The 27399-nt window shown below is 39.1% G+C and overlaps 1 protein-coding gene across 23 annotated transcripts in view; it reads right to left on the reverse strand.

Annotated features, from left to right (window-relative positions):
- STPG2 (sperm tail PG-rich repeat containing 2) overlaps positions 1-27399 on the reverse strand; it is a 703121-nt gene that overhangs the window by 543100 nt on the left and 132622 nt on the right. For all 23 annotated transcript variants that reach the window (XR_008445059.1, XR_008445058.1, XR_008445057.1 and 20 more), the window contains one exon: positions 3248-3413. Coding sequence is in view for 13 of the 23 variants with exons in the window: in XM_054029557.1 (XP_053885532.1) it covers positions 3248-3413 (166 nt within the window). In the remaining 10 variants the exon portion in view is untranslated. The remainder of the gene's footprint in view (positions 1-3247; positions 3414-27399) is intronic.

Raw genomic sequence — 27399 nt, forward strand, 5'->3', positions numbered from 1 at the left:
CTTCACCTTTTTTTTTTTCCAGTACAAAGGCAAAGCAGTCATCAACCTCATTTATCACTAACTTTGTATTCATGTCACTAAAAGGCCCCAGTAATACCTTGGTCAGGCTGTTTGCTTCTGTTGTATACAGTAGGTGACCTACAAATATACCAACTAGTCAAACAAGCTTTAGAATTATGTACTGAATGCCCCAAGTAAACAATATAAGAAGGGAATGAAGTAAATTTGTAATTCAGAACTACTTTCCCTCTTTTGCAGGTATGTTGACATCCCGATTTATCATAGCTCCATTGCTCCTAGTCGGCATGAGGGCCCACCATTCATGCTGCTGGTGACATCAAACCTACCTCTGACTGAATTCTCCTAGAGGCTTAAGAGTTTGCCTGTAAGCTTCTATATTTTCTCCTGTTTCTTTGACCCTCCCTTCCCCATCTACCCCTCTCCACCGCAAAAAAAGGAAAATGGGCTAGCTACTTTAATTTTATTGACACATACTACATGTAATTTTAAAGTTGTTGGAACTTACATTCACTATATATATATAGAAACTGCCAGTAACTGATATGGCTGAATATCTAAAACTACACAGCAAATTATTTTTGCTAAGCCAAATGCAGCAATTACTAGCACTACCTGTTAAGGGAAAAAGCAGAACTACAAATCATTACTGTTAATCCACAAACCAAATAATGGTATTACAGGAGAAAGTAGCAACTTTTTCTACTGTTTATTTTGACCCTTTCCATTTAAAAAAGGTTAGCAGATTGAAACTTAGCAATTGAAAATCCTCTATATATCCATAAAATAAATAGTGTCAGTGCAAGCTCTCTCTTATTGCCCCATCATAATGCCTCAAACGGGTTCATTAATTCTCTGTCTCCAAGCAATCCTTGGCTCTCTGTTGAGACTACCACCAAAGGTTCTGTTTATTGACAATTCTGGTGATGGTTTTGTGATGTGGATTCCTGATCACTGGGAAATGCCTGGCCTGGGACAGTCAGTTCATTTCACACAGATGATCAAGCAAGCAGCAGATGAATACAACTTTCAAGTTATTACCAACTTGGGCTTGATTTGCAGAAGTAACCCGGAGGTGAAAGTCTCTATAAACTCATTATCAATCCCATTATAAATTTATGATTTAATATTGGAATTTGTATTGATACATTAATTTCAAAATTTGTCAGAACAACTTGAAAAACTCTGGAAAGAGGTTTCAAAATAATAGTTAATGTAGGCTACAAAATAAAGTGGATCCTCACGTCAGCACTATGGCTAACATTCTTGAAAGACCGGGACCTCACTGAATTTTGCCTCTAGGTTTTGTAGTTTATTGGATAGCCTGTATTTGTCTGATTTTGTTTTTTAATAAACCTTTAAGATAAACTATTTCTATCCAAGGTTATTATTCTGATATTCCAGAACAAACACAGACTTTCTGGCTGTTTACTGACACATTTCTAGGACACCTTTAAAGAATTTCTTACTATTTATTCTACTTTTCTTTCATTTTTTGAAATTGTATTTGCTACCTCAAACTTCCTTAAAAACACACAGACTCTTTGAATTATAGTTCCGTTTTCTCACAGTTTGTGAGGGAAGGTATCACATGTCAAACAGAAACCTGGGGACCAGAATACAATGGCTAGCAATAGTGTGACAATTTGCCACCCCTCTAACTTAATGGCTAGGAAACTTGATTGTATCTGCAAGGATAAAAGGAGAGTGTACACAGGGACAGGCCCCTCCTCCCCGAGTGCCCTACTGCCCAACCAGAGAGATGTGAGGTGATTAGGTCTTGCTCCCAAATCATTTATTTAAAGCCCAGCCCAGGGTTTCTCAGGCATCTTGCACCAGTCATAAACACAATTATGATAGGATCTAGGAATAGTATTTAGGAATTTAATATTAGGAATTTGTATGAATGTTTTATCGCAACTTGCAGCCGGGGTTCAGTGTGAATATAAGGCCAAAAAGCCAGCAACCAGAAAATAAGAGACATGGGATTTCACTGGTAAGCCCTAGGCCTATGGGGAAAAGTCCTGAAGTCCTTGCAGACTGGGGTCCCTCTTTGGTACCTTCTGACCTTTTTGCAGGGGAAGACAAGAGGATTTACCTAAGCAAGCTGAACCCTTGGGTTAGGCAGTGGAGAGCTACCCTGAGTTATGGGCTATATGAGAGATGCCCAGTAAACCCCACACTGAATTCACGTAAATGCCTGGTTTGGGAAGACAGGCAGATAGTGACCCTCTCCAATTTTAAAAAAGATGCAGCCTGCTGCTTAAAATCTGTCTGTCCTCATTAATTTGTGTCCCCTGATCTATGATTAATTATATAAAAGGCAAAGATGGATTTACAAACACTTTTGCAATGATTTCTGAGACTCAAATTACAAAGATTTTTTTTCCTGCAAGTTATTCACTGGAAGTTGAGAATATATTTCTATTTTCCTAAGGAACTTTATCTTAATGAGCAAATATGTAGCATGTGGAGTATTAAACATTCTCATACCCAATCAGTAGTAAGTCAACAGTTTGACAAGCAAATCAAACCCAATTCATATGCCGTAAACAAGGTCTATATTTTTTTAATGGAAACAAACATCTTTGTGTTAACAAGGTTCAAAGTCACCATGCAGAATGAAATATAAAGTAGGCATATGGTTTGCCCACTTATCAATTTGGTTGGTTTTCTTAAAAGGTAACACTTGGCTTCCTTCCCCAAACCTGAAGAGCTCTGTGTAGCTCAAAAGCTTGTACCTTCCACCAACAGAAGTTTGTCCAGTAAAAGATATTCCCTCACTTACCTTGTCTCTCTCATATCTTGGAAAAATCATAGCTACAGCAACACCACAAACAATATTTTCTTAAAATGCAGTGATATTGGTTATTTCGTTAGTTAAACAATTTCCATTTGACCAGCAAAATTAGTCACCAGATAGCCTCAGATTAATCCCCTCAGGGATGAAGAAGTGGCTTAATTCAATAAAGTATTTTTAACAGGTGTTGATTCTTTGCTTTCAATTTTACTTACCGGTCGCTAAACTGGAGGATTGGCATTAAGGCTCAGATTTGCATCCCATTGGACACGGGTGTCTAACTTCCCTAGGCTCCTTTGAAAATCCCAATCTAAGATCACTTGACCTAAATGACTTAACACTAACCTTTCGGAATGGTTCTCAAGAAAGAGAATAATATTTTAGTTGTTTTAGTTACAGTTTTATTAGGAAAGAAAGTAATAAACTTACCTGGTACATCTTTGTCAGTATTGGGTACATTTTTTCTAGGTGTTGCACTGAGAAAAGAGGTATGCTTTCTTTTAGCCAGTGTGGTTCGGGGAGGCATATAGTGGCTTTTACTATGTGATTTCTCAAACGATTTTTGAACCTCGTAGGAGCCTGGTGGTGGAATTTCCTATAGTATTAAAGAAAATAAGAAAAGTGTAAACTGAAATAACCTAGAATTCAGTCAGTGTGGTAAGCCATTACAACACCTCTATAACACAAATTGCAGGAGAGCACCACGTATTTAATTTAAAAAACAAACAAACATTGTTATCTTATGTCTGCTACAGATAGATTTCAATATCATTAGAATACTAGTTTTATTGCATCACAAGACCTTTAGTTTAATAAAAGGAATAATTTATTATGGGAGGAAAGCCACAACTTTATTAATCACACAAGTACAGATAGTGGGAGATTCAAGTTTATGTCTTTACACCAGTTATTAATTTTTTTATACACAGTGGACAGCTTCCACAGGAGACACTGAGAGATACCTACACCAGGATATCCCATGTGGGAGACCCAAATTCAAATCTCTTCTCGAGATCAGGCTTGGAGAATTGAACTTGGATCACAACTAGAGTAGAGTAAACAGACAGACCAAACATTAGGGGTCTGGAGCACATGACTTATGAGGAGAGGCTGAGGGAACTGGGATTGTTTAGTCTGCAGAGAGAAGAATGAGGGGGGATTTGATAGCTGCTTTCAACTATCTGAAGGGAGGTTCCAAAGAGGATGGAGCTCGGCTGTTCTCAGTGGTGGCAGATGACAGAACAAGGAGCAATGGTCTCAAGTTGCAGTGGGGGAGGTCTAGGTTGGATATTAGGAAACACTATTTCACTAGGAGGGTGGTGAAGCACTGGAATGCGTTATCTAGGGAGGTGGTGGAATCTCCTTCCTTGGAGGTTTTTAAGGCTCGGCTTGACAAAGGCCTGGCTGGGATGATTTAGTTGGGAATTGGTCCTGATTTGAGCAGGGGGTTGGACTATGTCAAATTTGGTACTGGTGATCATGGTAGTAGATAGAAAGCAGAAAGAAAAGGAGTGTAAAAGCAGGAGAAACCAATGGAAAAATAAGAGTATTATGGGTGGAAGAAAGCTGTAAATTAAGTCACATTTCTGGTAACTCACATGCCTAGTATCCAGGGGTAGAGAGGATGGGGAAGAAAAGAGACAGGCAGTCTCTCAAGTGAACCTTAGGTGCTGTGCAGATTTTACCTTTCAGTGAGGTCAGATTCTGCCACCTTTATATGCTGAACGGCATCTTTGTGAGTAACTGCACTGATTTCAATAAAGCTACCTCTGAAGTAAGCTGCTGCTCAACAGGAGAAAGGATATCAGAATATGACACAATGTGTGCAGTGAATGAAGCAAAGGGTCTTGCTACATCCTGCTTCATTCAAGTAGGATGGAGGGAAATGTACTTGTCCTCTAGTTGGCTAAAATGCACGTGAGCAAAGATAGCCTGGATAACCCTTCTATTCCAGCAAATGCAACTCCCATGGATGGAGGCAAAGAATTTCTTCTGAAAAAAGATCGTTGATGAGATCACAACTGTGATTGACATACCAAGATATCCCCTCCAGCAGCTCCACACAGCCTAAAACAGTTTTGAAGACCAAATTAATATAAAAGTAACAGAGACCAAAACTGGAACTAGTTCATCCCGGGTCTCAGTGAGAATTACATAAAGATTTAATTTGGCACTCTTTCTAGAGATCTGTTTAATGAAAGGACATTTAATTTAGCTGTGCATTCAGGCACTGGTATGGAAAACTGGCTTTCTAGCAGTAATAATAAAGATCATTATTTTTCCAGTACAATGTTCTTGACAGTTTGCAGACCAAAGACAATAGTTCTGAATCTTTTGCATCAGTTTAAATCAGGCATAATTCCACTCAAATCAGTAGATCTATGCCACTCTAAAACCAATATAACTGAGATCAGATTCATATTTATTGTCTCTGCCCCCAAGAGTTTACAATCAAAGTTAAAATATAACATGATGAAGGCTGAGAAAAACAATGGGGATAGAAGGTGCAAGTGGGAAGGAAGGAAATGGACCAAGACACCCAACATTCCCCAAATGTGAAAGCTTTAATGTTACTGAGTTTTCTTAACTTATTAACAAACCTTGACATAGATTAAAACTATTAAAAATCAAACATTTCTGCCATACTAAGGACCTTTAACTAAATAACAATATATTCAGAGATTAAGATTTACTAATAGCAAAAAATTCATTTTCACCTTCCTGATATTGTTTTCACAGAGCTCCACTGTAGAACACTATTTAGCTGTGACCTCTTTGAGAAGGTGAGCTGAACAACTCTGAGGCATTACTCTCCCAAAACAGCATCGTGCAGAGAACATGAACTGTGAAGATGTATAACAAACTCCACATAGCATCCCTATATATTTCAGATATGGGCACATTGCAGATGGATGTCATTAAAGTTAGCAGAGGACACCAAGCCAGTCCTGCTGTGCAGACGCATGAACATTAGCCGGTTCAAAGTATTATACACTTAAGATAGCCTTTGAGACTAGATGGTTTGACCACAGAATATTCTCCAATGTCATATATTCTGTTCAACTTTCTGAATTTCTTATTTCAGTTTAAGTTGTAGCTAATTTCTTTTTTGATATCCAGTGTGCAAACTCACTTCCCCAGAATGATTATGAGGCTAGCCTTTGGGGTGCAACAGTCAAGTGAGATTGATTAAGCTGAACTCCAATAATTTTTGTGTCAGAAATTTGGGGTAAGGCAGTACCACCTTGCCTTTATGGAATACAATATTAAATGGTTTGGCCATCAAAAGTCTGCAACTCCAAGACCCTCTTGCCAAGGTGATGGCCACAAAAAATAAGATCTCGAATACTGAGAGCAAAATCCCAAAGCCCTACCTTGAGTTTAGTTAACTAGTGTCCAGGTTCAAAAGATATTTTTAAAAGTATTTTGCTAGGGAAGACATTGGGCAGCAACTAAGTAAACCAAAGTTACCAGAGATAGCTTTGAAGACACCAGGACAGAAAAAAAAAAAAGTAATATAACTGGAGCTGAATACAAACCAGATCAAGACCTTACCTTGAACAGACTTTTTTAAATAGTTCCATTTGACAGATTAACGTTTCCCAGTATAAGGCTTTCTAGACATCAACAATACTATGCTTTGATCTCCTCAGGTGTGTATTAAATTCTCCTAGTCCTACTACACAGTAGCTATGTTCTCAGATTAAAGGATATCTTGATAAGCTTCGCTGACGCTTTGCTAATATAAGAGATCTTTTCGCCAGATGAGAGTGAATGGATGTTCTTTGGACAAAGCCATAAGCTCTGAGATCCAAGCTTGCCATAACCTTGCAGATGCAACTAAAATTACTCAGTCTGTCTTACACATCTTCCTCAGTACTATGGGAAAGAAAAGAAAGTGAGGAAAGACATGAAGGAGCCACTCCTTCAGTGTATAAGAAAGGCATTTGATATACATGGTGAATCTCTGCCCAGTCTTCAGCAAAATGTTACTTGTTCAAACCTGCAGAAAATAATCCATATACAAATGACACCTCCTGACCCCAGCAAATATCTGGCAAGCCACAGAGAGTGACCAATTTTTCAACTCTGTTTCTCAGCTATGGACTTACTTTTTCTTTCCTGCCAGGTGCAAAGCACATTTCTGGGAGAATCAGCATCAGTTGCCCTGATTTATAAAAGAAGATATGAGAGCCATTCTGAAGGCTCTCAGTTCTAACCAAATTTACATGGAGTCTTCACTCCTGGGGCTTCCAAAGTTCATAGACAAAGGTTCTTGCTACCACATATGTGTTTAGGCCTAGCATTACCTGAGGAGCAGGATGAGAGAAGACCATCTCTTCAAGACATTCTCTGGCAGTGTCCACCAAATTAGAGTTTTTGGCCTTCTGAGATGGAAACATTAAGTTAAAGCTGTAAACGTTTGGTTTGTATACCAAAATCAATCGCCCTTGCAAAAATCACACTGTCATTTTGTAAATGAAATGACAGAGATGTTGGTTGACATCAGGCCTAATCCTCATGAATAAAATATTACCTCCGCTCCCCTTTGCTAAGTCCATTGCTTGGATGAAATTTCAGAACCAGTGCTCTGGTCGGGATACCAAAGCTCTTGTGGAATCTAGGGTGCCCACTGTGAATAGTAGAACACACATTGGGACCAAGATTTGTTTTAATTTACCCTCAAACAGAGATCTGCAGAGGGATTAAATAGCCCAGAGAATGTTAAGCAACCCCTGTAACCTTTGGCTCGTGTGAGCCAGTCATTAAGATACAGGTTCACCTGTAAGACTTGATGATATAGATGAGCTGCATCCACTTTCAAAGTGTTTGATGAATATCCTAGGAACTGCCCACTAACCCAAAGAGCAATAGCTTAAACTGTTAGTGGTCACCCACCATGAGCCAGAGATACTTACTATGCTTTGTCTTATGGAGATGTGCAAATGATCATCTCAAAGGTTGAGGGCCTTGAACACTCCTGAGATTCTAAAGCATGAGTTATACTTTTCAGTTAAACCATCAAAATTTTCTTTTCTTTTAGATATTTGTCAATTTTCAGTTCCAGAGCAGGGCATAGATCATAGCTGTAGGAATGAGTAAATGTGAGGGATAAAACTCTTTCCACTTGCTAAGCTCTGATACCAGTTCTATGACTCTATTATCAGCAGTACCAATACCTCTTCTGACAGCAGTTTCTCATGAGGGGGATCTTTGGCAAGGAGTTTTGGGATGGCTTTGAAATGGAGCGAGTACCCCTGTTGATGAGCTCCGGGGCTCAGTGGTCTCAAGAAATGACTTGCCAACCCTGCAAAAGTGAGGATAAATGGTCCCCGCAAACGGTGCATTAGAAAAGCAAAAAGAATAAGGATATGGGTACTCCAAGACTGGCTTTAAGTCCTCTGGGACTCAGACGAGCAGTGATGCCAGGTGGCTCAGGCAAACCCCGCACGGTATCCCGTTTTCTCTTTGAGAAATATGATCACCCTATGTATAGGTCACTTGTTAACCCTATGCCATAATCCATATGAACAAGGGGATAGAGTTAAGATTTTATTTTCCTTTTTTCAAACTGAAATAACACTAACAATTAAAATAGTAAAAATAGAACATGATCACATAATTAAAGACTGTATCACAATCCATATACACAAGGGAGCTGAATTAAGGCTGCACAAGCATATGTACAGACCCACTTCTCCCCATAAACCCCAGCTCTTGGGAGATCTGTCTCCCCTCCCTCCCACACACTAGTTTCCTTGTCCAGCCATTCCCAGTTTCCCTCTCCCCACCATCTCCTTGTCCAATCTCAGTGTTCTTCACTGGCCAACTGGCTCCCAGTTTCCTCCATCCCCCATTTCACTCATCAGCTCCCAGCCCAACCAACCCTAATTTTCTACCCCTCAAATGCTTTTTTTCCCTCCCCTCAGTCCCAGTCTCGTCAGACACCTTGTCCCAATCAACACTTTTTCCTCCCCTCAATCTGGCAATTGTCCTCTCTGCATTTTAATCAGTCAGTTTCTACTTCCATACTGCCTGGGCACCTGCAGGGCTATTTCTTAAAGCACAGGAGAGGCAGGCTCTCTGCTTTCAGTTCTGGTGGCTGACCCCTCCCTGGCACACAGCAGCACATTCACAAAAAGTCCACCTTTGCCTCCATAGCCTTAAGCTAGCTAGAGCATGCTCATTCACTCTTTAGGGATGGCTCCTGGCACTCCTGGCAGACACAGGACCTGTGAGGGAATGGAGCATTCTTAGTCACTGTGTAGGGATGGAGCATGTGCACTCTGGTCAGCATGAGGGTCTGTGAGGGGGTTATGCATGCTCAATGAGGACAGAAACTTTGTAGATTTTATCTGCTAAAAATCTCAGAAGTGTTTTCTGAGCGTGTTTCAACTTTTCAAAGGCTTATAAATAGTCCAAATTTGGGCAAATTTTCATACAAACAATAAAAGGAAAATCAATGACACAAAGGCCACACGGGCAATATTTTAAGTCCTGGAACAAAGCAAGTGGGTGGTAGAGTCCTCGAAGAAAAGGTCAACAGAACTTTTTTAACATTGCAAAACAACATATGTTTCTCTAGCCTCTTTCTCAGAATTGGCCGAACTATTTTGGTCAAAGATTTCCAAAAATTATCATCCTGAGGCAGACACTCAGCCCAAACTGCTAAGTTTGGCAAAGTTATAAGTAACTAAGAAATGGGTCTTATAATAGAATTGTCAAGCAACCTTAATAATAGATGGTACTACCAGCCACCTCTATAATAATACTTCACACGTGACCAGTTCTTACATACAAGTACTGTGAAAATTCTACATTAAATTTAACATTTTTTTTATTTAGAAACTGTTTGTCCCCTTTGATTGTAAGTTCCCTGGAGCAGGACTGTCCCTAAGTTTGTGGAAATGGCACAGTAGATAATGGACACCAACCCAAATAAACATTAATATTAATATTAATAATACATTAAGGCCAGACTTTCAAGTCATTGCCTGTTCCTCAAATGCTTAAAATCCAACATTAAGACACAGAAGGTGAAATTCTGGCCCTCCTTCATTGACTTCAATAGGACTAGGATTTCACCTAATCTATTTTCCAGCACCTACAAAGGAAAGCCCCAAACAGGATGCAAATCTGCTATTAATGTATCAGATAGCAACATCCAAACCTTGCAAAACGTGGGAAAGAGATGGCAGAACAATAATTCTAGTCACACAACTTAATTCCAACCTGGATGACAAGTGCCAAAATTAGTATTTTAAGTCTTTTAATATCCCTATATAAAAGGTTTTATACAAGTGAAAAGTTTATTATTTGGTTCCGGCACCAGAACTGAGCTGACTGTAATACTTTGTGACAATGGACACAGAACATTCCCCATTCACTTCTCTCGGCATAATAAATACAGCTGATCTAACAAACTTCAGCATGACTAGATGAAACAACCCTAATCCCTATCCCCCTAACCGTATGTATGCTGCTTCTGAACTATCTGCAAACACACCACATGACACAGAGTTAAGAAAAACTTCATCAAAGTACATAACAGTTAAAAAGACCTTTTTCCTCTTTTCACTGTTCTCTTTTGATCTCATGTCCATATGTTTCTATGTTTTATTCTCATTTATGCTAAATATGTAGTGCTGCTCACAGCTGACAAGTCCAATTGCAGGCCATGAATTTTTTTTATAATTTCTTTGTGTACCAAGCACCTTACATTTAATTATTTTATATACTTGGCAAAGTGAGTATCTGATCATGTCTCAGCTATTTTGATGGTAGTTAAGTGACTTGCATATTTCAAGCCAACCTCTAATTTCTAGATAAACTACCTTTCTCATGATATGCAATTTCTATTAAAGGAAAAAGATTCTTCAGGGCAAGAATCTTTAAAAATCTAATCATAGTCCTTGTAGTTTTCAAGATCAGTTTAAAATATCCAAATGCATAGGGACTGACATGTAATTGTAACTCAATTTTATTCAGAATATAATGTAATTTTACTAATATCTATATTAGACATAAAAAGATGATGTGTCTTATAAAGGACTCTATCATTCATTAATATTATTGAGGAACTGTCATGCTAAAAGTTATTTCTAACTTTCTGCATGTATTTTATAGGATTAAACTAAATTGTATTTTGCATTATTTATTGCCTAATTTTTAAATGTCTCTATCATAGTCATTGTGAATCTACAGCTTAATATATCAGAGGAAAATATAAAATTTCTAGATACAATATTCTGGCCTAGCAAGAACAAAGTAAGAATATTGTTAATTCCATCAAATCTGCAGATTCCATCCAACCATGGCTATTTAGTATAGCTGTGATATTTTTTAATATTTTGAAAAGCAAATACCTATGTATCCTGCAAGAAAATGTCATACCTTAAAGATAGAGGCCCCAATTCTACACTCAGTTGCAGAAGCTTCACTACCATTGAATTCATTTGTGAACACCACCGAGAATTTAGCTCGTGTGTTTGTGTGTGTGTGTGTGTTAGAATTACTTGAGCTTTCTAATTACAAATGGAAACAACCAATATTTTACTTTTTGTAGCAATATAATATATTTTGATGAACTTGATATATAATCCTGTCATTTATAAGAATATGTGAATGTCTACTCTACAGTATCAATATATGAACCAATAGGAAAGTGAGACTAAATCATGCCCTAATCTAATTTACACATGTGTAAATGCAGAGCCAACTCTAATTACTCTAGATTACAGTAGCATAAATAAGAAAAAATCCTACTCTATTTTATTTCGGTATTTCTAAAGAATTCATAGATTCATAGAGTATAATGCCAGAAGGAACCATTAGATCATCTAGTCTGAGCTCCTGTATATACCATAGGCCCTTAAATTTCACACAGTTACCCCCTGCATTGAGCACAATAGTTTGTGTTGGACTAAAGGATAATTTGTGATTGACTAAAGCATATCTTCCAGAAAGGCATCCAGCTTTGATTTGAAGATCTCAAGACCTGGAGAATCCACCACTTCCCTTGGTAGTTTGTTCCAAAGGTCAGTTACCCTCATCACTAACAATTTGTGATTTATTTCGGATTTGAATTTATTTGGCTTCCACTTCCAACTAATGGTTCTGTAGAGGGGTATTTTAACAAACAACCAGGTGCCTAAGCCACTGCCCACTATTGGGATGGTCTATCAATTATTTTGCTTATTGCTAGGAATAGTTATTTAGTGGATCTTTGCAGTAACTTAGCTTAGTTAGGGTGAAGCCAGAAGTGAGGAGGGGTGAACCTGACCCTCTGTGCCCTTTTCTTGGAGTGCAGGGGTGACAGTCTGTGAAAAACAGGCAGTCTGGAAATATGTATACCTGCCAGACTAACGACCCGAAAACCACAATACCACATCCTCTTTTTGGCGAACCTTGCAACCTTTGCTTTTGCTCCATTTGATCAGCTATGCAATACTTTTGATTGACATGTTTTTGTAATTTGGAATTGGAACTTTGTGGACACATCAAGATCTCCAGCTGCAGATGGACAGCTGGCCACTGAAATGCTATGGCTGAAATCATCCAAAGACCACTCCAAACTCCTGAGCAGTAATCCTAAAGGGTATTTTGCAGTTTGGGGTGCTCTATAACCTATTGTATTTGTGCATGCTTGAGACTAGATAAAGCAGTGACTAAGTAGAGGCATTCTGTTGGGAGTGCAAGGAATTAAAAAGTACTGGCTTTAAGTGAAAGCACATGGTTTTGATTTGTTTGTGTCAGCCACATAGCAGATAGAAGTGCTGCATCTCCCTTGCTTTGTCCTGATAGCGACTCGCAAAAAGTAAAGTTACCAAGAACTCCAGGTTCACTGTAACCCAGGTACCAAGAGCTTCGGGTTCACTGGAACCCCGGGTAACTGTTCTTGTTATGCCTTTCTCCACTAGATTAAAGAGCCCCTTTACTATCTGGTATTTTTTTTCCCTGTGAACAGGGCCGGCTCCAGCATTTCTGCCGCCCGAAGCAAAAAAAAAAAGAAGAAAAAGCCACGATTGGCAGGGGCAATTGGGGAAAAGGAAAAAAAAAAATCGGCAACGGCAGTTCAGAGGCAGGTCCTTCGCTCCTACTGGGAGTGAGGGACCTGCCGCCCCCGAATTGCCGCAGGTGCCACCCCTCTCCCTTGGCCACCCCAAGCACCTGCTTGTTAAGCTGGTGCCTGGAGCCGGCCCTGCCTGTGAAAGTACTCACACCCTGTAATCAAGATGCCTCTAAATCTTCTTGTTGATAAGCTAAACAGACTGACCTGTTTAAGTCTCTCATCGTAAAGCATTTTCTCCAACTCTCAAATTACTTTTCTGGCTCTTTTCTGCACCCTCTCCAGTTTCTCAATTATTTTTTAAAATATAGACACCAAAACTGTACACAGTATTCTGGTATCAGTCTCACCAACACCATATACAGTGGTAAATTCACCTCCCTACTCATACTCACTACTTCCCTGTTTATACAGTTAAGGATTGCATTAGCCCTTTTTGCCACAGCACCACACTAAGAATTCGTGGTCAGCTGCTTATTCACTTTGACCCCTAGAACTTTTTCAGAATCACTATTTTCCAGGATATAGACCCCCATTCTGTAGGTATGGCCTGTATTCCTTCTCCCTAGATGTACAACTGTGCGTTAGACTATATTAAAATACATTTCCCTTGAATGGGCTCAGATTACCACGCAATCCAGATCACTCTGTTTGGCTGCCTTGTCCTGATCATTATTTACATTTCACCCATTGTTGAGATACTGCACTGTTTTTAGTCCCCAGGAATTTCTTTATTTCCATGTTAATGTTTCAAATCAATTATGCACTTTATGGCAAAGGCCAGGAAACTCAGGGTGGCTTTAGACCTAGTATTCCCAAAGCAAAGGAAGAACAGGAAGAATAGTAAGACGACAATATGGCTTCATCAAGAGTTCTATAATGACCTGAAAAATAAAAAAGGAATACTACAAAAAGTGGAAACATGGAAGAAATGCTAAGGAAGAGTATAAAAGAATAGCAAAAGCATGTAGGGACAAGATCAGAAAAGCTAAGACACAAAATGAGTTACACCTAGCAAGGGACATAAAAGGCAGTAAGAGGAGGTTCTTTACCTACATTAGGAGCAAGAGAAAGATGACAGAAAATACAGGTCTTCTAGTTAGCAGGGAAGTAGAGCCAATAACAGATGATATCAAGAAGGATGAGTTTTTAATGCCTATTTTGCTTCACTCTTCACTAAAAAGGTTAATGATACTCAACACAATTAATATTAACAACAGGGGAGAAGGAACACAAGCCAAAATAGGGAAAGAACAGTCTAAAGAATATTTCAATAAGTTAGATGTATTCATGTCAGCAGGGCATGATGAAATTCACCTAGGGTACTTAAGGAACTAGCTGAAGCAATCTCCAAACTGTTAGCAAATATTTTCAAGAGGACAGACGAGGTCCCAGAAGACAGAAGAAGGGCAAAAAAGGGGAACAATGAGACCCAGGGAAACGTTCTTTTTTATAAACCTTTGCTCCTATATCAGGTTTTCTAAACCTTTTATCATTTTTGTTGCTTTCCTTTGGACTCTCTCCAATTTGTCCACGTCTTTCCTAAAGCAGGGCACCCAAAACTGGACACAGTACTTCAGCGCCAAGTAAAACAGGACAATTACCTCCCATGTTTTACACAGAACACTCCTTTTAATACACACCATAATAATGCTAGCATTTTTCCACAATTGTATCATATTGTTGACTCATAATTAAGTTGTGATCCACTATAACCCATAGATCCTTTTCAACAATACTATTACCTAGCTAGTTATTCCCCATTTTGTAGTGGTGCATTTGATTTTTCCTTCCTAAGTGAAGTACTTTGCACTTGCCTTTATTTAATTTCATCTTATTGATTCAAGACCAGTTCTGCAATTTGTCCAGGTTGTTTGGAATTCTAATCCTGTCCTCCAAAATGCTTGCAACCCCTTTCAGCTTGGTGTCACCTGCAAATTTTGAAGCATACTGTCCACTCCATTATCCAAGTCATTAATGAAAATATTGAATAGTACTGGACCCAGGACTGACCCATGTGGCACCCCATGAGATGCACCCTCTCAGTTTGACAGTGAACCACTGAAAAACTACTCTTTGAGTACAATCTTTCAACCAGTTCTGTACCCACCATATAATAATTTAATCTAGACCATATTTCCCTCCTTTGCTTATGAGAATGTCATGTAGGACTGTGTCACAAACCTTACTAAAGTTAAAATATATCACATTTATTGCTTCCCCCATCCACTAGACCAGTAACCATGTCAGAGAAGGAAATTAAGTTGGAATATGTTCTTGACGAATCCGTGATGACTATTCCTTATAACAATATTATCCTCAAGATGGTTACAAACGAATTGTTTAATAGTTTATTCTAGTATCTTTTCAGGAGAAAACTGATAGTCTTTATATTTGTTAAAGGCAGTTATAAAGAGGACTGTGATCAATTGTTCTCCATATCCACTTAAGACAGGACAAGAAGTTATGGGCTTTATCTGGAACAAGGGAGATTTAGCTTAGATATTAGGAAAAACTAACTATCAGTGTAATTAAGCACAGGAATAGGCTTCCAAGGGAGGTTGTGGAATCCCCATCATTGGAGGTTTTTAAGTACAAGTTGGACAAACACTTATCATAGATTATCTAAGTTTACTTGGTCATACCTCAGCACAGAGGGCTGGACTTGATGACTCCTGGAGGTCTCTTCCAGCCCTACATATCTATGATTCTATGATTTCACTGTCAACCACATCTTTACCTTCAAAAAACTTTTTGAAAAGATGGCTCAATTTAATAAGTATGTACAGCATTCTTTTATAGACTCCCATGAGGCCTTTGATTCAGCGTACTGATCAAGTTTCTGGGATCTGATGAGGCAACTCTAGGTCCCTGAGAATATAGAGTCATTGATAGAAGAGCTCTACAGTAGAATGGCAGATACATAGCATAATACATTCACCAGGAATTTGGCTAGGCTGTGTTCTGTCACCATCATTGTTCAATATCAGCACTGATTGGTTAGTAGGTAAGCCTGAGGAAACAGGTATTGGTGGTGTTGAGCTGAATACCATTTTGCTTTTGGATCTTGAATATTCTGAGGACATTGGCTGGCTGGCTCTGTTTGGTGAACTGCTGCAGCTGATGGCTGATCCTGTCAGTCATAGATTCATACATTGCAAGACCAGAATGGACCATTTTAATAATCTAATCTGACCTCCGGTATACCACAGGCCATAGAACTTCCCCACAATAATTCCCTTTAAACTAGAACCTATATTTGAAAAAAAAAATCCAATCCATGAAGTAGTACACATTGATCTGGTTATTAATCTGATAAAATGAATGTCCTGGTCATTACTATCAAGCAGCCTCCAAATTCAAATTACAACAAGCTCAGTATTAACCTGTCCAGATGGGACATCAAGCAGGTGGCAACTGTCAAATTCTTAGGAAGCATCATAGACAGTGCTGGAAGATCCATGAAAGTTGTGGACTGTAACAGCACGCTGGGTAGAAACTCCTGAGCCAGCCCTCTGTCATGACAGCTCCAATTAAGGGAGATAAATTGGAGCTGCCTAGAGAAACGTGCACCTCATTGGTGAATGGGAAACAGCTATCAGCCTAATTAGCCTGGGGCCCCATACAGACCCCTAGGAAGGAAGCCAGGAGGGAAGCCAGAGAGTGGAAGGAGAGCGGTAGCTCTTCCCTTCTGGGTGCAGAAGCTGAGAAATCCTTAAGTCTGAAAACCCAAGCAGTATATGGTGAGAAGGTGGTGGAAGCACATGCTGTAAATAAACTACACAGGTGACTGCTGAGCCACAAGGATCTCTGAGTGGTTTGTGAACGCAGCAGAGGCAGGAGCAAAGGGAGCCCTGCTACACTCTGCTACAGGGACACTAATATATCAACAGATCATGTTTGCTTCAAAGAGGCAGATCTATAGAACCACAGTTATACTAATTATATGATACAGCAGTGAAACATGGGCGCAGAGGAAGGCTGAAGAGTGGCGGACTGATGTTTTCAATTCTCATCATCTTTGACAGCAAGATAACTGGCAGAATAAGATCAGAAACGAGGATATTCATAACCAAATCCAGCAATTGCCTCCATCAGCACTGGTTCAGTTTTGGTGGCTGACTTGGTATAGACATGTTATTAGGATGAATGACCAATCAATTACAAAGTGTATTTACTAAGGGATGCACCTACATAACCAGCAATCAAGTGGTCACCAAAAGCTTCAGTGGTCCGGTAAGGTCCCAGTGATGGACATAAGCTGACTATCCAGCCAGATCATCTTAAAGACCTAACTAGAAATTGATTTGGGTAGCACTTGATGGGCAAGAGGGATACATCCCTTTGGGTTTTGCCATGATTATGATGATGAATTGTTGTCATCCACAAATTTTATCAGCAGTGATTTTATATTTACTTCTAACTCATAAATGAATATATTGAATAGCATAAGACCAAGTACCAATCCTTGTGGAACCCCACTACAAACACCCTAATCACTTCCAGTCCAGTGATTAATTCATATTTATCTGCCATAATGAGGTCCAAATGAGAGCTTCTTCACATTGAGTGCAATACCATGGTCTCAAATAATCATTCAGTGGATTCTCTAATAACAACTACTTTTTGAGATATGTCAGTTAGCCACTTCTTAATTTATTTAATGTGTGTGAGAGAGATGGGGTGATATCCTGCCCAAGGCAAGAAAGTGCTAAAGACCATACTTGGACTCTCGTAGCCATACTCACTGCACCTGTCCTGGGTTTGGTCTTAAAACGGGGGAAGTCTGACAGTTCGGCTGGAGGCTGGCTGGGTTGGCAAGAGATGGAAGATTTTCTAACCCCAAATGAAACCACTCTGGAAACTGAAGAAATGTCTATTAGAGATAGAGAATGGATACAAAGTAGAAAATAAAAAGAGAAAAGTAGAATCAGAATCAGATGATGATGATATCATCAAAATAGCAGCGTTGAGGAAGGAAACAAACCAAAATGTCATAATTGTAAGATCCCTAGACAAAGAAATAAGATTGGTGATGTTAACCCTGTGAAAGTAGCTGATTGGGTTAAAAAGAAGCATAGAGGATCTAGTCAGAGGCGTGAGATGGGGATATTTCAGTAGAATGTAAAAACAATGAGCAAATTGATACACTGTTAAAAATTAAAATGCCGAGGAAAGTTAAAATAAGTTGCCAGCTACCAAAGTATTTGACTGAAACAAAAAAGGGGTACTATATCGAGTGCAATTAGAACTGAGCAATGATGAGCTAACTAAAAGCACATTTTCTCCCCAACTCTTTCAATTTGAATATACAAAACAGACATGTGCATCCAGAAAAATCTGATATTTTACACTAAAGATCAATTTTCAATAATCTCTTAAAATTTGGTATTTTGACCTTTGTATATGTTGCAATTTGTCTGAGACAACATTAAGTTTGGGCTGGGGAACACTGAGTAATTAAGAATTATTTGTCAATGGAGAACTGAATAGACTCTTACCTGTTCATGTCCAGACTTTCTAAGGTTTGGAGGTTCTAAAAGGTGTGCAATTTTTGTAAATAAAATATAATATTGTTTTCTGGGTATTAGCTGAATTCCATTGAATCACACTTACAACTTTAACTCTTTTTTAAGATATTCTGTTCCTGACTATAAGATTTCATTATACTGACTACATATCTATTGTGTGCTGAATTGTACTATCATCCATTTAAAAAAAAAATCCAAGAGGGAGCCTTTTCTTAAGATCATTAAAAATATAATTTTCTTCTTTTTCATTATCCTAGACATGAGAAGAAGACCCAGATTCTACTCTTATATCTGGCCTCTTCCACTTTCTTGAGAAATCAGACACTGATATCCCTAACATACAGAGAAAAATGCACTAAAATCACCACTGAGCACTCCTTATGAAACGGTACAAAGGAAGACAAACATGGTTTTTATTTTTACAAAATCATTACCGCTCCTGGTTTAAAAAAAACTGAGGAAGTGGATATGAAAAATTTTATCTCAACTGGAAGACAATTAAGCGTATTTTCTTCCAGTCATGACTTATGAAGTGGAGACATGAAAGCAAAAACTAAACACACTAAAGGACACAGTCTTTTTTCTCAAGTAAATAATGAGCAGTTTCCTTTATTATTTGCTGTTGTATGGTCCCACTGTAGCAGCTTTATACCATAGTGTCAGTTGTATACGCATTTTCATTTGATGCTGGTATATTCAGGTGCTTGTAACTTCCTTGAAAAATTACACCTTGGGATTCAAACTTACAAAGACTATGCCCAACCAAAAGATGATTTTTTTAAAAAAAATTGAGTTATCCAAATATGAAAAAATGGTTTACTTCATGTTACACAATAGTTTGTTTTTTGTTCATAGAAGGCCTAGACACTGTTACTCTTAAGTGGTTTCATTTCTCTCTAAAGTGAGCCAAAGGGTAGGACCAGGCGATTGCTGATCTACTCAGAGGGTTTTCTCATGTTGCAGTGTATCACAGGGTTATATTCCTTCTTTCCTGTTCAACATTTATAGGAGGATGTAAGGGGAGATAGGGAGTATATTATGGAATTAGGTATCTTCTGTATGTAGTGAAGATACACCCCCATCAGATAGAACGGTGCAGGTTATCAGGCAAAATCAGGGCTTGGATGCCAGTTAGCTGAAGAGAAGTCAGGTTGTGAAAAACCCTGGGTTTTGGAGTGGGGGAGGGATTTGAACTTTAGGTCACAGAAGTATTTACAGTAAAACCTATCTGAACTTTTTTAATACTAGAAACATTAGGCCTTAATTTCAGACTGTGAATGAAAGTTTCAACTATTCTAAAATGTTAAAAGGACACTGATGTGAACATCATGGTTCTGTTTACACCTATTACACAACAATATTTAAAAAAAATAAAAACTGCTCTGTATATGCACCTAGAGCCTGCCCTGTAATATGGAATACATAAACAGGAGAAAACAGTTGCCAGTCTGCAATACAAATCCAGCAACCGGCATTTGGTGTATCATTGCCAAACATTTTAAAAATAACATGTAAACATTTCACTATGCAGCCAATCATAAGTAAATGTCATAGGACCTGATACTAATCTGACTAAATCAATGGAATGACTCCCATTGACTTTAATGGGTTTTAAATCAGACCCTTCAGCCAGAGAACGATAACTATTTGCAGGTTCTGATCCTCTCTTGAATTACTTCTCTATTAAGGGTTCCTTCCATTATTAAACAATACAGATTTAAAACACATTTTTATAAAATAGAGTACACACTTATCCTCAGTAATTTGTAAAATTAAAAAAATATTTTATAAGTTTCATGGTGGTAACTCTTTGAATTAGGTTGTATCTTCCATGTTCCACAGAGTACGTTTAGCTTCTCCTTGGGGGCTTTACCACCATAATGCTCATTAGACACAATCGAGCACAATGATAAGTACATCCTCCTCTCCACTACTAGATACTTCTCTACTATTACAATGCAGGTACTAGAAGAACTGAAAACTGAAGTGAAAATTTAGTGTATACTAAAAGAACTGAAGTGAGAAGTATAAAAGTCTAACAGTGGTAGAGCTACCGCAAGGCCTAGACAGTAATAGAATGGAGGCCTACACAAGTGACATTGCTTTCAGGGTAAAGCCCAGAAGAGAAGAAATGTTTTAATTTTATTTTTAATAAAATTTCATTATTTTCCAATGAACATTATAAAATATTAAACCACCTGAATCTGACGCAAATTTGTATCTGATAAAGTCCCACACATCTACATCCAGGAACTTTGTAGGTACATATGGAAATAGAGAATGATCTGACCATGGGATTAAAGTAAATGGGATATACATGCCAAAAAAGGGGATAGTTAGGGGGAACTGTGTTTAATGGTAACTTGAAATTGTGCTTTAAAACATCTCATTTTAGAGTACATTTATTTCTATGGTGTTTTGAGGTTATTTCAATATTTAGCTGTCATTTACAGCTTGAATATAGGGATAGAATCACTCAACTGTGCTTTGAAGTCCTGAAGCCCAACATACTTATAATATAAAGAGAAATAATCCTGGAACAAGGTATAAATTTATACATAAAAGACTCCTATTTTAATCCATTGATTACTGTATGATTAATAATGCACTTCATATTAAATAACAGAGCCATAACATATTAAACGTTTACTTTTCTGTCACACTGATATGCACACAAAATTTTTTGATTAAAGCTATTTTTCAAATCCTTTGTGATGCAAAAAGTGTCAGGTGACAACCTCTTCACTGTACATAGCAATAATCTCTGTAGACTCAAACAATACGTTCATAGTTGCTTGTGTTATGGGGCTTTAATGACGTCTGTCTAACTTGATTTATGTTGCCTCTAGTCTGGAGTGAAACAGAAAGTTCCTTTTGATGACAGCCAGTACTCCCTAAATCAGACCAAGAAATCAGAGCAGCACATCCATCAACATGAACAATTAACTTCAAAATCAATTGCTTATTAATGATAACATAGAATATATTGCACCCAAAGGAGTGACAACTGAGGTCCAATTCTCTCAGGCTGTAATAAACCTTCTGCTAAATAAAAATAACAATAAATGAAAACAAGTAATGTCTAACTGACTTGTACAAGACATTTACATCTATAAACAAGAATATGCTTGATATTTCTTTATTTCAATTAGCTTTATTTACAACACAGCATTACCATAGTGTAATTATAGTATTAGAAGTGCTATGAATGACCTGAAATATGTAGCATTCAAAAAAAAAACTCAGTGAAGATGCAATATTAATGTTACGAAATAGAGAAATTAAAAAGTCTATAAATGCAGAATTGAAGATGAAAGCCCCCTAACTCCATAACAATGGGAAAGACTTCAATACACACTAAATCAGATCTACAGAGACCTTCAATTTTTAAGATCTTGTATTGATTTATTCAGACAGTACAGCGTAAGAAATTCAATTTATCTACCTAGAGAATCATAAACAAGACATGCCTGCCTAGACTGGAACCTGTCATTCCAGGACTCCAGCATGAGCAGAAAGCTGCTCCATGCCTTCTTACACTTACAAAATTATGTGACTCTAATCCTATTTTCAAATCAGATCCTCAAAAAAAAAAAAAATGCCTTTCTGGGTGAAATCCTGGCCCCACTGAAGTCAATGGCAGTTTTGCCATTGACTTAAATAAGGCCAGGATTTCACCTCCTGGTTTTCAAAATTAGAATGATTTCTCCAGACTACCTCACAGACTTTCTCCCTCTAATCAGATCCCAGATCCTAGCAGCTATCTAGTGTCATTCACCTTTATTTCATTTCACACAAACATGCTGTTGGTGGTACAAGAGCTTTCTCAACTGCTGTTCCTATCATTAGGAATAGCTGATCTGTATCTCTTCAGAGATCATCAGAACTCTATTTGGTTTGATTTTCTCCTTTGCTTAAACCACCTTTTATTACTGTTTTCTGTACTACTTTTCTTTTTTTTTTTTTTTGGCCATACATGGCTGAATTTTCAAAGTGTACACACACACACAATCAGCACTGTACATACATACACATACAAAAGCAACTACTGCAAATAGTTGTACACAACATTCAAATACACAATAGCAAACTGCAGACACAAGCATTTCTGTACACAACAGAAGCAAATATTTCTGAAAACATAAATAATACAGGACATGTGGTCTAACTCTGTATGGCTCTTCTGTCAAGAGTATTCAGAGGATGATCTCTGGCTTATTTTCCATGTGATTTAAAGCTCAGGCCTTATCTGATCTCACACACTCACACCAGTGTAATTCCACAGACTTCAATGGAGTTACTCCTGATTTATACCAGTGTAAGTGAAAAGAAACAAGCCTTTTATGTGTTAAAGTCCTAATGAAGGTGCCAGTTGTTTTTTTTTTTAAATCGGGAAAGCATAGCTGTTTGATTCAAGGCTCACAGACTGCATCAAATTCAAGGCTCTGAGAAAAGAGAAAAAGTATTACTCTACCTTTCTTTGTCCCACTTTAAGCATCTGTTTTACAAAAAACTATCCCATTTTTCAGCAAGATGGAGCTGCAATGATTCCAACTCTAATGTAGAATGTGTGCAGCTGTCTTTACCACGGTGACAACTTGGAGATAAAAACTCCTATACTCAGTGTACACTGGAGTATACACCAATGGTAGCACTGTTGCAGCTGAATTGCTGCTGAAAAATGTAAAATGTAAAAAACCTCTCTCTCCTCCCTCACCTTTTTTTCTATTGTTGGGCTTCAACTGTATTGCCACTAAATCACTTCAGCTGCTTAGCACATCCTCAGCCCCCTTCAATAACACCATGAAAACACAAAGTACTACTGCATACTAAACACTGTCAAAGCTTTCTCTCACACTAGATAATAAATAACCCCAAATGGTATCTACAAAGGAAAAAACAATATTGCTTCTATGCTATAATAAAATAAGGTACTGGTAGCACAAGAGGCTAAAAGATTTAGGGAGAAATGAAAAAGACACTTATTCCTATATCCATCAAACATTAGGGTACAAAAATGAGTCCCTATGCTATGCTGTATTTATCTTCAAATAGCTTTTTAAAATTCTCTAGCATGGTCCATCCCTGCTTTTTTTCCTCACACACGAGAAGGTTACTCACCCTGTGTAGTAACTGAGGTTCTTTGAGATGGTTATCCCTCTGGGTGCTCCACTTTAGGAGATTGCACGCCCCTGCGCTTGTTATCGGAGATTTGTAGTAGCAGCGCCTGGCTGGATCACACACGTGCTGTCCCCATCTCATGCCACTTCAAGCAGTTACATAGCACCGTGCCACCAACCCCACCTCAACCCCACCCCTTCTCCACAGCAGAGTCTCTAGCATGAAAATTCCAAAGTAGAGGGGAGAAAGGAGGATAGTGGAGCACCCACAGGAATAACTATCTCAAAGAACCTGCACAGGGTGAGTAACCTTCTCTTCTTCTTTGAAGAGTGTCCTGTGGGTGCTCCACTTTAGGTGACAGTAGAGCAGTGCTCCTCAGTGGAAGAGAGGGGCTTCGGAGTTGCAAGCGTGGTGGATGATAAAACTGTAAGTCTTGAATAGAGCATCTGATGATAAATGCTGCTGCTCTATGGCATAACGTGTGAATGTATGGGCTGGTACCCAGGTTGCTGCTTTTTAGATATCCATAACGGGGACTTGGTTGAGGAAGGCTATTGAAGCAGATAGTGCTCTGGTGGAGTGTGTACAGGTCCCTGGTGATAGTTGTACCTGTTGTTGATGGCAACAAAAGTCAATGCAGTTGGAGATCCATTTTGATAGCCTCTGTTTAGATATGGTGGACCCTTTAGCCCATTCCATGATGGAAAGAAATAATCATTGTGATTTTCTAAAAGTCTTTGTTCTCTCAATGTAAAAGGCTAGTGCCCTTAGGACAGCCAAGGTATGGAGTGCTGCTTCTCATTTATTCTCATGGGGTTTTGGAAAGAATGACGGGAGATGAATTGGCTGATTCAGATAGGCTGAAGACACAACCTTATGTAAGAACTTGGGATGTGGTCTTAAGGTAACTTTGTTCTTGAAAAATCTTGTATATGGGGGGTGCACCATGAAGGCTCCTAGTTCCTCTACCCATCTGGTGGATGTAATGGCGGCAAGGAAGGCCACCTTCTTCAAAAGGTGGAGTAGTCAACAGGTCACTAGTGGTTCAAATGGGGTACAGTAAGGCCCCGTAACAGCAGTCCCACGATGGAGTAAGGGGTCATATTTTCGGGTAAATGTTACAACGGCCCTTGAGAAAATGCTTGCTGGTTGGGTGAGCGAAGATTGAGAACTCATCCACTTTGTGGTGGAATGCTGTGATAGCTGTGAGGTGTACTCTGATCAAGCTCATGCAGAGGCGCGATTTCTTAAGTTCCAATATGTAGTCTAGTACCAGTGGTAGAGAAGAGGAAACTGCCATGATTTCTCTATTTTGGAACCATGTATTGAATCACTCCCATTTGTACAAGTATGTATGTCATGTAGTTGGTCTACAATTGTTCAAAAGAATGTTCCTTACTTCCTCTGAATAGGTCATTTCGATTTCTCAGAGCAGGGGAGTAGCCACACCTTGAGGTGGAGTTTTGCCAGGTTCAGGTGGTGGACCTGGCCCACATCCTGAGAGAGGAGATGAAGTAGAAGAGGAAGAGTGCGTGGTAAGCACATGGTCATCTTTAGGAGGTAAGGAAACCACATTTGTCTGGGCCACGTGGGAGCTATCAAGATTATTCTGGAGTCGTTTGTTCTGATCTTACATATGACTCTAGACAAGGGGTCAAAAGAAAGGTGTATAGCAGGGGTGCATCCCATTTGATGAGGAAAATGTTGCCCAGGGAACAGGGTACCAGACCCACTGTAGAGCAGAATTGATGCACTTGGCGTTTTGGGTCGTCGGAAAAAGGTCTATTGTTGGGAAGCCCACTCTGTTTGAATATATTCCAGAGTACACTGGCGTTCATTTCCCACTCATAGTCTTGGAAAAAGCTTTCTGCTTAGTGCTTCTGCAGTGATGTTTTGGCATCCTGATAGGTAGGAGGCTGAAATGTTAACATTGTGACTGATGCACCAATTCCATAGTAGCATGGTTTCCATGCATAAGGAGTGTGACCATTCTCCCCATTGTCAGTTTATATAAAACATGCAAGCAATGTTGTCTGTGAGGATCTTTATAGTTCTGTCTTTGATCATAGGCAGGAAATGGGAGCATGCATTCCGAACTGCTCGTAGCTCCAGTAGGTTTGTATGTAGAATGGCTTCCAATAGGAACCATCAGACACGGACTGTGTGATTGCACAAGTGAGCTCCCCAACCTAATAGAGAAGCATCCATAGAGAGATTATCATCATTGGAGGGTTCTGTACAAAAGGGAATATCTGTGCTTAGATTGTTTGGTTGTGTCCACCAATGTAGAGAGGTTTTTTTTTTACTTTGGTTGGCATCGTGAGACATTTGTTTATGCTGTGTCTGTGTGGAACATACAATGCCCAGAGCCAGGCTTGCAGGTATCACATGTAGAGACTGACATATTTGACGACAAACGCCATTGTGTACATGTGGCCCAAAAGTTGAAGGCAGGTCCTGGCCAATGTCTGGGGACTGTCTAGTGTTCTGGAGATTAGATTTAGTAAAGTTATAAACCGGTATTGGGGCAGCAAGGCTGTAGCCTCCAGAAGGTGAAGGTAGTCCCGATGAACTTTAGTCTCTGCACAGGTATGCATGTTGATTTCTGTGCGTTTATTTGTAGGCCTAAATGTGTGAAAAGAATTACTATGTTTTGAGTAGCTTATAGTGCCCCTTGTTGAGTTAAAGCTTTGAGTAAGCAATCATCCAAATAAGGAAAATTATGACCTCTTGTCTGCAGAGGTGAGCCACCACCACTGCAAGAACTTTCAAAAATACCCATGGGGCAGTGAACAGTCCAAAGTGCAGTACTTTGTACTAAGCCTCCTGCATGAGGGATGTATTGTTATAAGAAAATATGCGTCCTGGAGGTCGAGGGCCGAGAGACAGTCCCCTCTTTCCAGTTCTGGAATTATGGTTGCTAACGTGTCCATACTGAAGCATTGGGTCTTCACAAAATTGTTGAGGCTTCTTAAATTGAGAATAGGTCTCCATCCTCCAGTTTTTTTCTGTGTTAGAAAATAATGTGAGTAGAAACCCCTCCCACTGTGTTGTGTTGGTACTGGTTCTACTGCACCTAGGCATATGAGATAGTTTACCTCCTGTCACAGTAGATGTTTATGAGAGGGGTCCCTGAAGAGGGAGGGTGGGTAGAGAAAATGAAGGTAAATGGGATGGAATAGCCAGTCTCAATGATCTCTAATACCCATTTGGCTGATGTGATGGTCTGCCAGGCTGGGTAGAATGGAGTCAGATGGTCTCGGAATGGATGGGAGATAGTGGATGTTTCCACCACTTAAATGTAGGTATCTTGGGCCCTCAACCAAGATCTCAAAATTGTTGTCTTGAAGGGGGTTGCAGGGACATCAAAGGCTGGGACCAGAGTTGTCGTTGTCTTGTGGGTCTCTATTTACATCTTTGTCATCATTTTGTCTCTGGGGTTGTGTATAAGGCACAGACTGGAACCTATGCACTGAGTAATACTTGCCCTGTTTTTAGTTTTCTTATTTGTATGTGTATATATGCACAAGGATTTCAGAATCTCTCTGGAGTCCCTCAGTGTGTGGAAGGACTCATCCATTTTGGATGTGAACAGCTTGAGGCCTTCAAACAGGAGATCATCGATTGTTGATTGTACCTCTTTGGGAAATCTGGAGAGATGGAGCCAGGAAGCAGATCACATGATTACAGCCGTGGCAATGGAACGTGCTGCCATGTCTGCTGAGTCCAGTGAGGCTCTCAAAACTGTTCGAGTGAGAAGATGGCCCTCCAAGACGATCACTTTGAATTGCTCCTTTTAGTCTTCAGGCAGAAACTCAGTAAATTCCAAAACTTTCGGGTAGTTGGTGTAATTACATTGG

This window comes from Malaclemys terrapin, chromosome 5 (genome assembly GCF_027887155.1).
Source record: "Malaclemys terrapin pileata isolate rMalTer1 chromosome 5, rMalTer1.hap1, whole genome shotgun sequence".
Classification (NCBI taxonomy): domain Eukaryota; kingdom Metazoa; phylum Chordata; order Testudines; family Emydidae; genus Malaclemys; species Malaclemys terrapin.